The sequence below is a fragment of the Salvelinus namaycush genome, chromosome 31, assembly GCF_016432855.1.
Source record: "Salvelinus namaycush isolate Seneca chromosome 31, SaNama_1.0, whole genome shotgun sequence".
Taxonomy (NCBI): domain Eukaryota; kingdom Metazoa; phylum Chordata; class Actinopteri; order Salmoniformes; family Salmonidae; genus Salvelinus; species Salvelinus namaycush.
Window position 1 is genome coordinate 7528765 of NC_052337.1, and position 16161 is coordinate 7544925.

At 40.4% G+C, this 16161-nt stretch overlaps 1 protein-coding gene across 3 annotated transcripts; it reads right to left on the reverse strand.

Moving 5' to 3' along the window:
- Window positions 1-664: 664 nt before the first annotated feature.
- Window positions 665-6232, reverse strand: c31h5orf63 (chromosome 31 C5orf63 homolog). Of its 3 annotated transcripts, XM_038970590.1 has the most exons (5): window positions 6179-6208; window positions 5111-5163; window positions 3424-3538; window positions 3218-3274; window positions 665-1013 (listed from the first exon to the last, which is right to left on the reverse strand). In XM_038970590.1, exons 3-5 carry the CDS (start codon window positions 3529-3531, stop codon window positions 843-845), a joined length of 336 nt encoding a protein of 111 aa, XP_038826518.1. In that variant the 5' UTR covers window positions 3532-3538; window positions 5111-5163; window positions 6179-6208; the 3' UTR covers window positions 665-842. The 3 variants fall into 3 exon arrangements, with proteins under 3 accessions (XP_038826518.1, XP_038826517.1, XP_038826520.1); XM_038970589.1 differs by lacking the exon at window positions 5111-5163 and having other exon boundaries at window positions 6179-6232; XM_038970592.1 differs by lacking the exon at window positions 6179-6208 and having other exon boundaries at window positions 5098-5164.
- Window positions 6233-16161: the final 9929 nt, after the last annotated feature.

Genomic DNA, 16161 nt, shown 5'->3' on the forward strand with positions numbered 1-16161 from the left:
GAGGAATGGGCCAAAATTTACCCAACTTATTGTGGAACGCTTGTGGAAGGCTACCCGAAACGTTTGACCCAAGTTAAACAATTTAAAGGCAATGCTACCAAATACTAATTGAGTGTATGTAAACTTCTGACCCACTGGGAATGTGATGAAAGAAATAAAAGCTGAAATAAATCATTCTCTCAACTATTATTCTGACATTTCACATTCTTAAAATAAAGTGGTGATCCTAACTGACCTAAGACAGGGAATTTTACTCGGATTAAATGTCAGGAATTGTGAAAAACTGAGTTTAAATGCATTTGGCTAAGGTGTATGTAAACTTCCGACTTCAACTGTGCATAGTATTTTTTATTTAACCTTTATTTAACTAGGCAAGTCAGTTAAGACCAAATTCTTATTTAAAATGACGGCCTACCCCGGCCAAACCCGGACGACGCTGGGCCACTCGGGAGCCAGTAGGCCTAACTGTATATTTAAAGATGGAATGCTTAGTTGCTATCTTCATTTTTGGACCTATAAAATAATGATACATTAATTTTTGAAGAATATAACTTCTAAATGCCTCATGAGCTTTGTTCAACTGTCACACTCCATGAGAACCCAAAATACAAGCTTGTTTTACTCCAATAATTGTAAACAATGTAAATGCAAACCAACACTGAATAGGCCCAAAAAATGGTTAAACTATAATTTTAATATCATGCATGGTCTGACCTTGCATCCATAGCTCTGTCCATGAATTTGAGCGTGGTTATAGTGCCCATCCCTCAGCTCTTTACCAAAACACAGGTGGGGTGACCTGGATTCTAGCTTTAAGTAGGCTATACTATTGCAAAGTCATTTTATTGTTGTTCTTCATCCACTTCAGCCAACCGTTTCTCCAGGAGTGAAGTGCTAACTCTGTGCATCATTAGAAACTGTCCATTCAGATGGAAGACTGGGATGTCGTATTTGTATCTGTCCCACCAAACTTTGTTCTCCGGCAGTGTGATATCTACCTGCAGAAAAATATACTGTAAAATAACAGAAATAAGAGAAGACATTCATTAGTAAATTGACCTTTTCATAATACACTGACTATACCAAACATTAGAAACACCTTCCGAATATGGAGTTGCACCCCCCCCTTTTGCCCTCAGAACAGCCTCAATTCATCGGGGCATGGACTCTCCAAGGTGTCCAGCATTCCACAGAGATGCTGGCACATGGTAACTACTATGCTTCCCACAGTTGCGTCAAGTTGGCTGGATGTCCTTTGGGTGGTGGACCATTCTCGATATACACAGGAAACTGTTGAGCGTAAAAGCCCAGCAGTGGTGCCGTTCTTGACACAAACCAGTGCACATGGTACCTACTACCATACTCCGTTCAAAGGAACTTCAATCTTTTGTCTTGCCCATTCACACTCTGAATGGCACACATACACAATCCATGTCTCAACTGTCTCAAGGCTTACAAATCCTTCTTTAACCTGTCTACTGCCTTTCATCTACACTAAATTAAGTGGATTTAACAAGTGACATCAATAAGGGATCATAGCTTTCACCTGGAATCACCTGGTCAGTCTGTCATGGAAAGAGCAGGTGTTCTTAATGTTTTGTACACTCAGTGCATTCGGGAAAAGTATTCAGACCACTTTACTTTTTACACATTTTGTTACGTTACAGCCTTACTCTAAAATGGATTAAATTGATTTATTTCCTCTTCAAATCTACACACAATACCCCATAATGACAAAGTGGAAACAGGTATTTTGAAATGTTTGCAAATGTAGAAACCCCCCCCGAAAATATCACATTTAAATAGGTATTCAGACCCTTTCTCAGTACTTTGTTGAAGCACCTTTGGCAGCAATTACATCATCGAGTCTTCTTTGGTATGACGCTACAAGCTTGGCACACCTGTATTTGGGGAGTTTCTCACATTCTTCTCTGCAGATCCTCTCAAGCTCTGTCAGGTTGGATGGGGAGCGTCGCTGCACAGCTATTTTCAGGTCGCTCCAGAGAGGTTCGATCGGGTTCAAGTCTGGGCTCTGGCTGGGCCACTCAAGGACATTCAGAGACTTGTCCCAAAGCCACTCCTGCATTGTCTTGGCTGTGTGCTTAGGGTCGTTGTCCTGTTAGAAGGTGAACCTTCACCGCAGTCTAAGGTCCTGAGCGCTCTGGAGCAGGTTTTCATCAAGGATATCTCTGTACTTTGATCCGTTTATCTTTCCCTCGATCCTGACTAGTGTTCCAGTCCTTGCCGCTGAAAAACATCCCTCACTGTAGGGATGGTGCCAGGTTTCCTCCAGACATGCCGCTTGGCATTCAGGCCAAAGAGTTCAATCTTGGTTCCATCAGACCAGAGAATCTTGTTTCTTATGGTCTGAGAGTCCTTTAGATGACCTTTGGCAAACTCCAAGCAGGCTGTCATGTACCTTTTACTGAGGAGTGGCTTCCGTCTGGCCACTCTGCCATAAAGGTCTGATTGGTGGAGTGCTGCAGAGATGGTTGTCCTTCTGGAAGGTTCTCATATCTCCACAGAGGAACTCTTGAGCTCTGTCAAAGTGACCATTGGGTTCTTGGTCACCTCCCTGACCAAGGCCCTTCTCCCCCGATTGATTGGTTTGGCAGGGCGGCCAGCTCTAGGAAGAGTCTTGGTGGTTCCAAACTTCTTCTATTTAAGAATGATGTAGGCCACTGTGTTCTTGGGGACCTTCAATGCTGCAGAAATGTTTTGGTACCCTTCTCCAGATCTGTGCCTCGGCACAATCCTGTCTCGGAGCTCTAAGGACAATTCCTTTGACCTCATGGCTTGGTATTTGCGTTGACATGCACTGTCAACTGTGGGACCTTATATAGACAGGTGTATGCCTTTCCAAAACATGTTCAATCAATTTAATTTACCACAGGTGGACTCCAACCAAGTTGTAGAAACATCTCAAGGATGATCAATGGAAACAGGATGCACCTGAACTCAATTTCGAGTCTCATAGCAAAGGGTCTGAATACTTATGTAAATGTACTTTGTCATTATGGGGTATTGTGTGTAGATTGATGAGGGGGAAAAAACGATTTAATACATTTTTGATTAAGGCTGTAACGTAACAAAATGTGGAAAAAGTCTAGGGGTCTGAATACTTTCCGAATGCACTGTATGTGCCATTTAGCAGACACTTTTATCCAACTGTTCAGCAAACATATAAGGTGCATTTTTCTGAGAAACATAACCTCACCCTGTGTTTATATGGTTCAAGGACTTCTTTAGCTTCATCACACAATGGGCATGGATCCTGGAAAATGGTTAAATACGTATATCAATAGTGCTAACTAATGCATTCTGTGTCAAGGAAAACCCTGAGAGGGACCACTAATATGAACATTATTAATTAAAAATATGAATATTATCTGATAATTTACATTACTCAACAATTCACATTACCTTGGTAAAAAGTGTTAAAGTAGGTAAGTACTTTTGGGAGAAGAGTCTTCTAAGCAGATGAGCAGAACTCTTTGTCCTGTGGAGAGTCCTCGGCAAGACCAAATGCATTGTCTGTCTGCAAAGTAGACAATTACTGCATCAGACATGTAGGCTTGGCACTACTTTATATGCTCTCTGTTACCTGGAGTTGCATGACAAATGGTCCAGGCACACAAGTACAATGCCCACTACAGTAAATGGTGACCCCGACGTGATATATCATTAGGAAATTGTGGATTATTTTGATAACGTTGGAAGTATGGTAAATGGCGACTGGATACTTAGGAGTATTCTTGATTACTCTGAATGTCCGGTTCAGGTCATATCCTTCATGTTTGCATCCGTGGGTCCGTAGGAAGTTTAGATGATTTATTCCATTAGATTCCCTGATATATAATGAATACACCATCCTATGCAATGAATAAGGTGCCAGCTACAGACCTTTTTAAGTTGAGGGAATCTCGTATTCTTGAGTTAGCTCAAATGCGAATCAAGAAAAATAATAATGGTCTTAACATTAATTCGACAAGTGATGAAATACTTGATTACTGGCAAACAATTGGCATCCATAAAAAGGAGGCGGAGAAAAAACAAATTCTAGAAGTTTATGCGTTAAACAAACCCATTATGTATAGTCTACACATGTAGTCATTCTCTAATCATTCGTGAAATATGGTATTTTCATAAATTTCCTAATTTACGCACAGGTGTGTATGGACAGTGATTTCAAAAGTTATGAACATGTGTTGTGAGGTGGACATGTAAATAATATATAAAGTACCAGCCAAAAGTTTGGACACACCTACTCATTCAAGGGTTTTTCTTTATTTGGACAATTTTCTACATTGTAGAATAATAGTGAAGATATCAAGATGATGAAATAACACATATGGAATCATGTAGTAACCCAAAAAAATGTTAAACAAATCAAAATATATTTTAGATTCTTCAAAGTAGCCACCCTTTCTTTGCCTTGATGACAGCTTGAAGTACTTGAACTAACAGACACAATTTCTGAGGCTGGTAACTCTAATGAACTTATCCTCTGCAGCAGTAGTAACTCTGGGTCTTCTTTTCCTGTGGCGGTCCTCATGAGAGCCAGGTTCATCATAGCGCTTGATTGTTTTTGCGACTGCCCTTGAAGAAACTTTTAAAGTTCTTGACATTTTCCGTATTGATATATTTTGATTTGTTTAACACTTTTTTGGTTACTACATGATTCCATATGTGTTATTTCATAGTTTTGATGTCTTCTCTATTATTCTACAATGTAGAAAATAGTAAAAATAAAGAAAAACCCTGGAATGAGTAGGTGTGTCCAAACTTTTGACTGGTACTTTTTTTTTTTAAGCGTACATAATATATGTCCACAAGTGCAGCACTAATGCAAAAAATCTTTATGTCTATCTTTTAGCAGTATGCGGTTTGGTTGTGTCTCCTGTAGGCCTCTCAGCCAAACAGAATATTTAGGCTACTAATGAAAGTCTTAGGCTACTAATGAAAGGTCTCTTTGACCGGAACGTTACATGTTTATTAATGTTCTCTCTGCACTGTGTGCTGGAGCACCCATTCTAGTTCTCACTTTTCCCAACCTGTGACTTCAGGTGTGTATTTTTTAAATATTTTTCTACTCACTTATTCTACTCACTTATTTCTGAGTGAAAGTGTGTTGTCTGTCCAGAGCTGAAGGTTGGTGAGCTGCTTCTTAACCAGATGGAAGAAAATTAGCTATGGTCCAGCATTGAATGCCCTGTAATGCTTGTTAATGCTTTGGAACTTAAGCTTAATGCCTTGTATGTAATCCATTCATTTTCCAAAGTAATTAAATACACTTGTATTTAGGATTCCATTCTCCGACATTTCTTGATTGCCTATTAGTGTAACTCAAATATATTGTTCTTCCATATTGCTAAATCATCTTTATGGAGTCAGATAAACATTTTAATTGGCTAATTGATTAGTCTTATTACTAGTCACATGTGAGGTATTTATACTATCATATATACTGTATATACAGTGGGGAGAACAAGTATTCAGAGGGCTTCTTAAAGAAAAACAAACAGGTCTGTGAGAGCCGGAATTCTTACTGGTTGGTAGGTGATCAAATACTTATGTCATGCAATAAAATGCAAATGAATTACTTAAAAATCATACAATGTGATTTTCTGGATTTTTGTTTTAGATTCCGTCTCTCACAGTTGAAGTGTACCTATGATAAAAAATTACAGACCTCTACATGCTTTGTAAGTAGGAACACCTGCAAAATCGGCATTGTATCAAATACTTGTTCTCCCCACTGTACATGTCAAAAATATTACGGCTACAGACATTCAGATATTCTTGTATTTGAAAAACATTTCGAATGCTATAATAACCTCTCTTTGCATTGTGAAGAGTGACCAGAGTATTAAGACAGCCATATTTCATCTCAAATTTCTCCACATATAAATCTGAAGCACTGGGTAAATCTGTCAGAAATCAACACATTTTTAAAAACAGTAGCGCCGATTGCGTAGTTTGTCGCTCTCCTGTTTGGCTGCAATATTTATTTTTAGCGTAGACCTGTGACTTGAGGTAGTAAAGAAACCTACCGCTGTATCTATGTTTATGTTTCTCTATGAAATGTTTTTATCCAGTATAAAAATGTATGCACGTCAAAAGCCTGGCAGTATTTTAGTTATTTATGTAAAAGAGTAGAGTTTAGGAAATATCTCACCTTTGAGAGGACGAGCAGGCGGGACAAAACAGGAAAAAGGAACGCAAATGTAGGTGATACCTATTGGTTGACTGTCATTTTACTTCCTGTTCAAGAGAGTGCCACTATTGGACACTTTTCTGTCCATCAAATAAAGTTAAACCTACACGCGGCAGTATTGTGGAAACGTGTTCAATCAGCGATTACAAAGTTTCCATTCATAAAATGACAAATGACAGTCAGAAGATGAGTGCCCCCATTTGTTAAACATTAGCAAGTGTTTAGCCTTTTGTTGTTTGTTTATAACAAACCTTAATTTGCAGTGCATTTCTTTTCCAATCAATATTGATAATGGACATAATTTTGAAATGGGTATTACTTGTAGTATATAGTATTAACAAATAATACTATTTTACAGTGATGACCTATATCCTAGATATTCATACTGTATGTAAACCCCCTCAAAACAATCCTGGTATTGAAAATATGTCAGCTGAAGACTCACTGTCTGCACTGAAATATATAATAATAATAATAATAATAAAGACATTTTGAATGTTGACAACTAAGCGAGGTCAAGCCCCATCATTTGACACACGCACACACACACACACACACACACACTTTCACTTATTACACATGTACTACATTTAGTAAACAAATGTCAAAGAGCCAGTAGCCTAATAACACCTCATAATGTAAGTTATTATGTAACCAGACCAGTCTTTATGCAGTTATTTTGGGATTGGATGATCAAGGTGTGCCACACTGAATCCAACCTCAGCATAAGTACAACAATCTGAAACAAATACCTAATGATTTGGTGCTGCTAATCCACTAGTATCGAAAACCTGACTCGAGGCAACAGTGACCAGTCAGGTTGGGTTTTCGAGACTACTAATCCACAGCACAGAGTTTGTTTGGCTGCTGAGAGCGTGCAGCCACTGCCAGTGTCATGGACAAGACCGCGCGTCTTTCAAACTGTGTGAGCGAGTGATTTAGCTCTCCAAAGCATGCTGTTTTAAAAGGAGTAGAGTAATATAACACAATGTATATTGATTTGATGAAACATTTTAAGCCTTTCCACCTTCATCATCACCTGTATCCATTATGTTACTAGGACAACGGACTAGGACAGTTGTCATTTGATTGTGCCTTTACAGACCACACATGTAGCCATAGACTATTCATTCGTGCAATATGGAATAATTCTCATCAATGACTAATATATATGCCCAGGTGTGCATGGACAGTCATTTAAAAAGTTATGAACATGTGTTGTGAGGAGTGAGGAGGACATATTTTATTCCTTAAAGTTGACATAATATATGTCCACAAGTACAGCACTTATGTCCGTCTTTTAGCAGTATGCGGTTTGGTTGTGTCTCCTGTAGGCCTCTCAGCCAAACAGAATATTTAGGCTACTAATGAAAGTCTTAGGCTGCTAATGAAAGGTCTCTTTGACCGGAACGTTACATGTTTATTAATGTTCTCTCTGCACTGTGTGCTGGAGCACCCATTCTAGTTTTCACTTTTCCAAAACCTGACACTTCAGGTGTGCACGTTTTTATTTTCACTCTCTTTTTTCTGAGTGAAAGTGTGTTGTCTATCCAGAGCTGAAGGTTTGAGAGCAGCTTCTTAACCAGATGGAAGAATAAGATGAGCTATGGTCCAGCAGAGAGAAAATGTCGCAACACAGGATGTGGAAAAGTCAGTGCTGTCCATTTTGTAAGGCTCTGTGCTAAACTCTACTACCATCTATAGGATTTTAATAGCAACAGCACGTGAAACTCAATATCATGAATGCAAGATTATAAATGTGACACATTTTCAATTTATGTTTCGTGGCAGGCTTTACATCCGAAGAAGGACTCACTGCTTTGCACAAGGACATGAGGTAGCCTAACGGTTCAGGGTTCAGGGTTCACACAAGTCCCTCTATATTCCACACTGTAGGTGGAAGACCTACACACATTCTTGGATGCCGTCTGACACTGGGCAAGCAACCTATACCGTGAGGATGCCTTCAAGGACCTAGTCACACAATTTGAGGAGATGGGCGACAACTCTGTCCTCTCTGCTCTCTCTTGTAGATCATAATTAGGCAAATATAGTATAGGAGCCTACTTGTTATGGGAGAACACTGGAAAAATGTTGAAATAAAATTCTCTGAAGTATAGTGTCACAATTTATATTTCTCACATTCTCACAAATGCACATTGATTGTAATGTTGATTTCAGTGTATGTGGTTGAAGATGTTGGTAATGGAGAGAACTGTTCTCTGTCTTGTCCTCTCTGTCCATGTCACGTGCCATCAGAACTGCTTGAGGCCAATACAGCAGAATGTCATGTTGCCTCGTGAGCCACCCGTATTGGTTGACAGTGAAGACACGTCATGTAAGTTACTACTTCAGTGAAACAGACAGACACAGAGAGAGAACCGAGAGAGAATGGTCCAAATACACTACTTTGGACCATGTTACTATTGAATGTCTTGGCAAAGGTCTCTTTGACTGTACTAATGTGCTGGAGTACTACAAAATGAATCATCATGGGTCGTGTTCAGTAGAACACACCGTAGACAAACTGTAAACAAACAAAAAATATTTCTTAATTAGACAAGCCCCCCAAAATATAATTTGATGCATAGTGAACATGACCCTCCTTAAACAGTATCCAGAAACAGCTTATCTCACTGAATGTGGCCACAATTCACTATAGATGTGGTCTGCGCATCAACACTGTTACATTATGGGAAATGTAGTCAAATCTTAGCCCAAAGAAGAGGAGGGGCCTATTAATTAGTATGCAAGTTCCTCCCTCTTGCTGTTCTAACTTTGCTAAAAGATGGCTATTTTCTCAGTATACTGTGTTGCTTAGGGAGTCCATCATTCTTCCAGGCACGTCAACAGAATGTCAAGCAGAGGACAGATAACTGTTTTCCTGCAGACAAAACATACTTCAGGATGAAACGACGTTGGTGGAAGAATCCGTGATCGTCGCTTTGCTTCACGCAACGAATGACTGTGGAGATGAATGGGAGCTACTATGAACCAGCTCCTTAGGAGAAACTACAAGAAGGGAAAGGATTTGTCCCATAATTTGGCACTATTATGATCATTGGTTCTGCTTGTTTTATAAATACACTGTTTGGAACAATTGACACTAAAATACAGGCCAAATAAAGACCACCTGCTCCACAGAAATTCATACTATATTGTGTGAGCCTTATTGACAGTAGGCCTAAAGAATACATTGTTTCTGAGATTTGGCAAATGGCAGCGGCGAATGACATCATAAATGCACTTATTGAAAAACAACATTGTTCTGCACTGTTTGATTCAGTTGACCACAAACTGTGGCTAGCCAGACTCAGTAACATTGGTCTCAATGGGTCCTCCATCTTTAGTAACACTATACGGGATTTTATTTGATGTAAGATATACAAATGTGCTAATTAAATAAAGTAATTAATTGTAGTGCCTTAGAGCCTTATGTTACAACTAGTTCATAGAATGTAATAGTTTCTATCTGCCACTGAGGGGGCTATATACACTCAAACAGAAGGAAGCAGGAAGAGAGTTAAAGACAGTTATAGATATTAGGAAGTTCAGTCATTCGATTTAGGGCCTTGGTCCTTGACACACACATTGTGCATTGGTACCATATAACATACAGAGACACATACCCAGAAATGGCTTCTCTCCCTCTCCCTCCTCCTCCTCATCTCCAGACTCTCAGGTAAGGGTAACATGTTTCTATGAAGTGCTGAAGTTGAGGTCAGGGACTGGGACTGGACACATGCTGAAACTCTGAAGACAGGAGCAGTAGCTTGTCTTATCAACAACACTTCCTGTATTATGTGTGTTATAGTTATATTAGATTTTTCTGCGGTGAGAATTTGCTTGAATTCCAATCTAATGTGTTTTCTGTTGTTGTGTCTACAGGTGCTTATCGTGTGTCTGTGAAGACAGGAGGCTCCACCACCATCCCATGTCACTATGTTCAGAAATACAAAACCCATGTGAAATACTTGTGTAAAGTAGATTATTTGAAAAGATGCTCCCCTGATGTACATACTAAGAGCATAAATAAGGCCTCAATCTCTCATGACATCAACCAGCAAACCTTCACTGTGACCATGACTGATCTGGAGCCAGAGGACTCTGGACGTTACTGGTGTGCTGTGGAGACCAATGGTGGACCAGATGTCCGAACAGAATGGATCGACCTATCTGTCACTGCAGGTAAGATCCCTGCAACTCTTCCATATGATTACATGACTGGTGTTCTGGTTTCATTTACTGATGTCACTATTATTGTTCAAGTTGACATGAGGAATGTTGGTATATGTCTACTTTCTATTCTCTATACATTATACCATCATTATGATATTTGTTACAAAAAAACACTTCATCACTCAGGACCTTCTTTTTATTTTACTAGGCAAGTCATTTAGGAACAAATTCTTATTTTCAATGACAGCCTATGAACAGTGGGTTAACTGCCTAGTTCAGGGGCAGAACTAGGCAGCTCGGGGAATCAATCTTGCAACCTTGCGGTTACTAGTCCAACGCTCTAACCACTAGGCTGCCCTGCCGCTTTGGTGTCTGTACCTCTGTGTTCAGGTACTCCAGAACTCTATGTGGACCAATAGGAGGTGACTGGAGTTGAAGGAGGGAGGGTCATTGTAAAATGTTACTGTAGCTACACTGGAAATAGGAAGTCGTGGTGCAGGATTGGTGGCAGTGTCTCCTGTGTGGAGAGGAATTCAGGGGCTCTTGATGGAACATCAGTGACCCTACAGCAGACCACTGATGCCCCCAGAAGAAACGGTGACTATGAGTGGTCTGAAGATGGAGAACACTGGCTGGTACAGGTGTAGAGTGGGAGACCTTATGATGCCTGTTCACATCACTGTCAGAAAACAAACTACCACACAAAGTACCACCACTATGACCAGTGAGTAGAGAGCAATCAGATACTGTAGAATGAAGTATTAACCTGGTTTATCCAGTCTTGCTGGCTGATCATCTAAAATAAATTGGATTGTAACATGGTTCAAAGCTTTTGGGAATACTAAGTCAAAATTCCCATGTTGGTGTAAATGAAATAAGCTGGACAAAAAGGTCATTGCTTAGCCACAATGTCTTGTACCAGTTCAGTCTACCCTGTGTCTATCTGGTACACCAGTCATAATGACATTGTTGTTTTTACCTCACAGCAACTAAAGCTCCAACCACTGAACAATCCTCTTTCTCTCCAACTGCTGAGTCTGTTCAGACTGACAACACAGTCCAGGGACCTGAGGGGGGCAAGGAGAAGAACACCATGAGAAAATTATCACTCATTCAGCTGTATTTCACACTTACTCTTTCAAATGGATGACAATAGAAATATGATGAAAGGCAATATTTTCTGTTTTTCACACTCGAGTTTAGGAAACAAAAACACCCTCCTTAAATGTTTTCACACAGAGTATAGGCCAAGACACTGTTGTCATAGAGACATTTACCACTTCCTCATATATCTGTGGTTTGTAGAAGTAGCAGCATTCTATTATTGTATGGCAAAGTTTCACACATAAAAGGTGTGAAGAGCTGAAGAATATTTCCATTTAGTCATAGCAGCACAAAAACAATAATTAAAAAATCTTAATATCTTAGAATTAGAAGGATTTTGTGATTGGAGGAACGTTAGCAGGTAGCCTACAGGAGCACCTTTTTGAAGTGATTGTTTGACAATCAGATGAAAACATCATGACTGGTTGTATTTCTGCCACATTAAAAGGTATTATTATTATTGTATAAATCCTTAGCCCTTCTCTGAAGGCGTAGAAGGCCCTCATTGTTCCCCACTGTTTTTGAGTTAGTAATAATTTGTAGAGTAGCTTTATGTGTCCTCAACATGCATTGTTTCACCATTCAGAATGTCTAAAGAATCCATATGTTCTTCTGAAATATGAACACAGAAATACTGGACATTTTGAACTCTTATTATGAAGGCGATTTGACAAAATGGTTTTGAATTGGACTTGCATTTTTCCTGTCTCACTGTTGCTTTGTCTCGGACCCCTTGTCAAGCTCCAGGTCTCCGTCTTGACTCGGCCTCGAATACCTTGTCCCGCTCCAGGTCTCTGTCTTGACCCGGCCTCGAATACCTTGTCCCGCTCCAGGTCTCGGTCTTGACCCGGCCTCGAATACCTTGTCCCGCTCCAGGTCTCGGTCTTGACTCTGTCTTGACTTGTGCCAGTCTTTAAGGTTTAAACCTTTTCACACCGACTATAGGCCAACACACTTCCTGTTATAAAGACATTTATCATCATAGAGACAGATACATTTACCACTTCCTCATACCTCTGTGGTTGTAGAAGTAGCAGCATTCTATTCTTAGATTGTCATTTTCCACACATAAAAGGTATGAAGAGCTGAAAAGTATTTCAATTTTGTGATATTTTATGGACTGTATTTTACAATAAACAGTCTTTAACCATCAGTTCCATAGATCTACAAGTCCTACTGATTCCTCTGGGCATGTTGGTGGTGGTGATAGCTGGTGGTCTAGTCACATGGAAGATGCCTACACTACCACCTTAAATGATCCACACTCATTAAATACCTTGAGTGGTCAAAATCATCACTGCCGCCGCAAACTGTTAAATATACACTGCCTTTAGAAATAGGAAGTACATTAACATCAATGAATTAAGTCCACTACCAACTTCCCTTTTCAATTCCCCTTAAAAAAACATTGTCATTGTATTGCATCAATTTACAGAGGAACATGTTGTATATGTTTTATTATTCTACAGATGGTAGAGAACATTATTCTACATGCCAAAAATTGGTAATGCAGTGCTCTTCCTCCTGTGCACCATCATTGCTGTGGTGAAGGTCAGGGCAAACTCACTCTGGTGAAATTAAAGATGATTACAGTAAAAACCTGACAGGTGTCTCTGGTGAGACCAAGGGACAGATTTATTTCTTGCACCTGCTTTTTCAGTGATAAGACACACAAAATAAGAAACTGTTTTATGGTACATTTTACCTATGTAAACTCAGCAAAAAAAGAAACGTCCCTTTTCAGTACCCGGTCTTTCAAAGATAAATCGTAAAAATCCAAATAACTTCACAGATCGTCATTGTAAAGGGGTTTAACACTGTTTCCCATGCTTGTTCATTGACCCATAAACAATTAATGAACATGCACCTGTGGAACGGTCGTTAAGACACTAACAGTTTACAGACGGTAGGCAATTATGGTCACAGTTATGAAAGCTTAGGACACTAAAGAGGCCTTTCTACTGATTCTGAAAAACACCAAAAGAAAGATGCCCAGGGTCCCTGCTCATCTGTGTGAACGTGCCTTAGGCATGCTGCAAGGAGGCATGAGGACTGCAGATGTGGCCAGGGCAATAAATTGCAATGTCCAAACTGTGAGACGTCTAAGACAGAGCTACAGGGAGACAGGACGGACAGCTGATCGTCCTCGCAGTGGCAGATCACGTGTAACAACACCTGCACAGGATCGGTACATCCGAAGATCACACCTGCGGGACAGGTACAGGATGGCAACAACAACTGCCCAAGTTACACCAGGAACGCACAATCCCTCCATCAGTGCTCAGACTGTCCGCAATAGGCTGAAAGAGGCTGGACTGAGGGCTTGTAGGCCTGTTGTAAGGCAGGTCCTCACCAGACATCACCGGCAACAACGTTGCCTATGGGCACAAACCCACCGTCGCTGGATCAGACAGGACTGGCAAAAAGTGCTCTTCACTGACGAGTCGATGTTTTGTCTCACCAGGGGTGATGGTTGGATTCGCGTTTATCGTCGAAGGAATGAGTGTTACACCGAGGCCTGTACTCTGGAGCGGGATCGATTTGGAGGTGGTGGGTCCGTCATGGTCTGGGGCGGTGTGTCACAGCATCGTCGGACTGAGCTTGTTGTCATTTCAGGCAATCTCAACGCTGTGCTTTACAGGGAAGACATCCTCCTCCCTCATGTGGTACCCTTCCTGCAGGCTCATCCTGACATGACCCTCCAGCATGACAATGCCACCAGCCATACTGCTCGTTCTGTGCGTGATTTCCTGCAAGACAAGAATGTCAGTGTTCTGCCATGGCCAGCGAAGAGCCTGGATCTCAATCCCATTGAGCACGTCTGGGACCTGTTGGATCGGAGGATGAGGGCTAGGGCCAATCCCCCCAGAAATGTCTGGGAACTTGCAGGTGCCTTGGTGGAAGAGTGGGGTAACATCTCACAGCAAGAACTAGCAAATCTGGTGCAGTCCATGAGGAGGAGATGCACTGCAGTACCTAATGCAGCTGGTGGCCACACCGGATACTGACTGTTACTTTTGATTTTGACCCCCCCTTTGTTCAGGGACACATTATTCCATTTCTGTTAGTCACATGTCTGTGGAACTTGTTCAGTTTATGTCTCAGTTGTTGAACTTGTTATGTTCATACAAATATTTACACGTTAAGTTTGCTGAAAATATACGCAGTTGACAGTGAGAGGACGTTTCTTTTTTTGCTAAGTTTATTTGACCTAATTTGACTTTTTAATCCATAAATTGTTTTTTTTTTGCAACGAAGCTTGTTCAAGCCACTTTTCTTTCAGTAATTGATTATGGTGACTTAATGTACATGCATGAAGCCTCCTCTGTGCTACAGAGACTGGATTCAGTCTATGGTGGGCTGGACCTCAATTTACATGCACAGATAGCTACATTGGTATGTGTTCATATATAAAGCCCTTCTGGGTAAACTCCCCCACTACCTCTGTAGCCTGTTCTACTTTAACCACTAGCAGTTACCAGACACAGGTTGCTACGTAAAGTCCCCACCCAGTTAGGCAAGACAGCCTTAGACTATTGCTCACCAGAGACATGGAATAGTCTGCAAAGTATACTTCACCCCTCACTTGTTCAGTCATTCTCTTTGGTGTCTTGGTTCTTGACACATACATTGTGCATTGGTACCATATATCAAATACGGAGACACAGAGCCAGAAATGGATTCTCATCTCTCCCTCTCCCTCCTCCTCCTCATCTCCAGACTCTCAGGTAAGGGTAACAAGTCCTTTAGGGGGAAATTACATGGCAAGTGGCAACGTGGTAGACAGTCCCATGAATTCATCGTAAAATTGAGGATTAGCTGATAACTACAAAACAAACATTCTGGATAATGTAGGGAACCTTCAACTATTTATTGATCAACACTTTGAAATTCTCTAACCAGAATTGTACACATTGAAGCAAACAAGAGCACTACAATTGATTATTTTATTTAATTAGCACATTTGTATATCATATATCAAATAAAATCATGTATTGTGTTAATAAAGATGGAGGACCTGGCAGCCTATTTAATTGGTTTTGAGAAGAAACAGTTGAGATGGAGTCAGAGGTTTAAAAATATATATTTTACAGTTTAAGTCAGGGATCATCAACTAGATTCTGCAGCGGGGTGATTTTTTTCTCAAGCGGGTGGTCAGGGGGTCGGAATATAATTACAAGTAATTTATAGACTGCAAATTGACCCCAAGAAGCCCAAACAGATGACTGTCACGCCCTGACCTTAGAGGGTCTTTTTATTTCTCTATTTGGTTAGGTCAGGGTGTGATTTGGGTGGGCATTCTAGTTTTCTATTTCTTTGTTGGCCGGGTATGGTTCCCAATCAGAGGCAGCTGTCTATCGTTGTCTCTGATTGGGAATCATACTTAGGCAGCCTGTTTTCCACCCTAGTTTGTGGGATCTTGTCTTTGTATAGTTGCTGTTTAGCGTTACAGAGCTTTACGTTCGTTTCGTGGTTTGTTGTTATTTGGTGTCATTTGAAAATAAAGTAAAATGTACGCCTACAACGCTGCACCTTGGTCTCATTCTATCAACGAGCGTAACAATGACTAAAACATAATCACGTCAAACCTTGCTTACATTTGTATACAATTACATACATCTTACTATTATGCTTGGTAGTACTTCAGAACAGATTTCCAA

Coding starts and splice junctions, on each gene's coding strand:
- c31h5orf63 (XM_038970589.1), bottom strand. CDS start 3,531: ATGCATTTGGTCTTGCCGAGGACTCTCCACAGGACAAAGAGTTCTGCT. Junction 3,275..3,423: donor CTTTAACACTTTTTACCAAG/GTAATGTGAATT, acceptor ACCATTTTCCAG/GATCCATGCCCATTGTGTGA. Junction 1,014..3,217: donor TTGAACCATATAAACACAGG/GTGAGGTTATGT, acceptor GTTATTTTACAG/TATATTTTTCTGCAGGTAGA.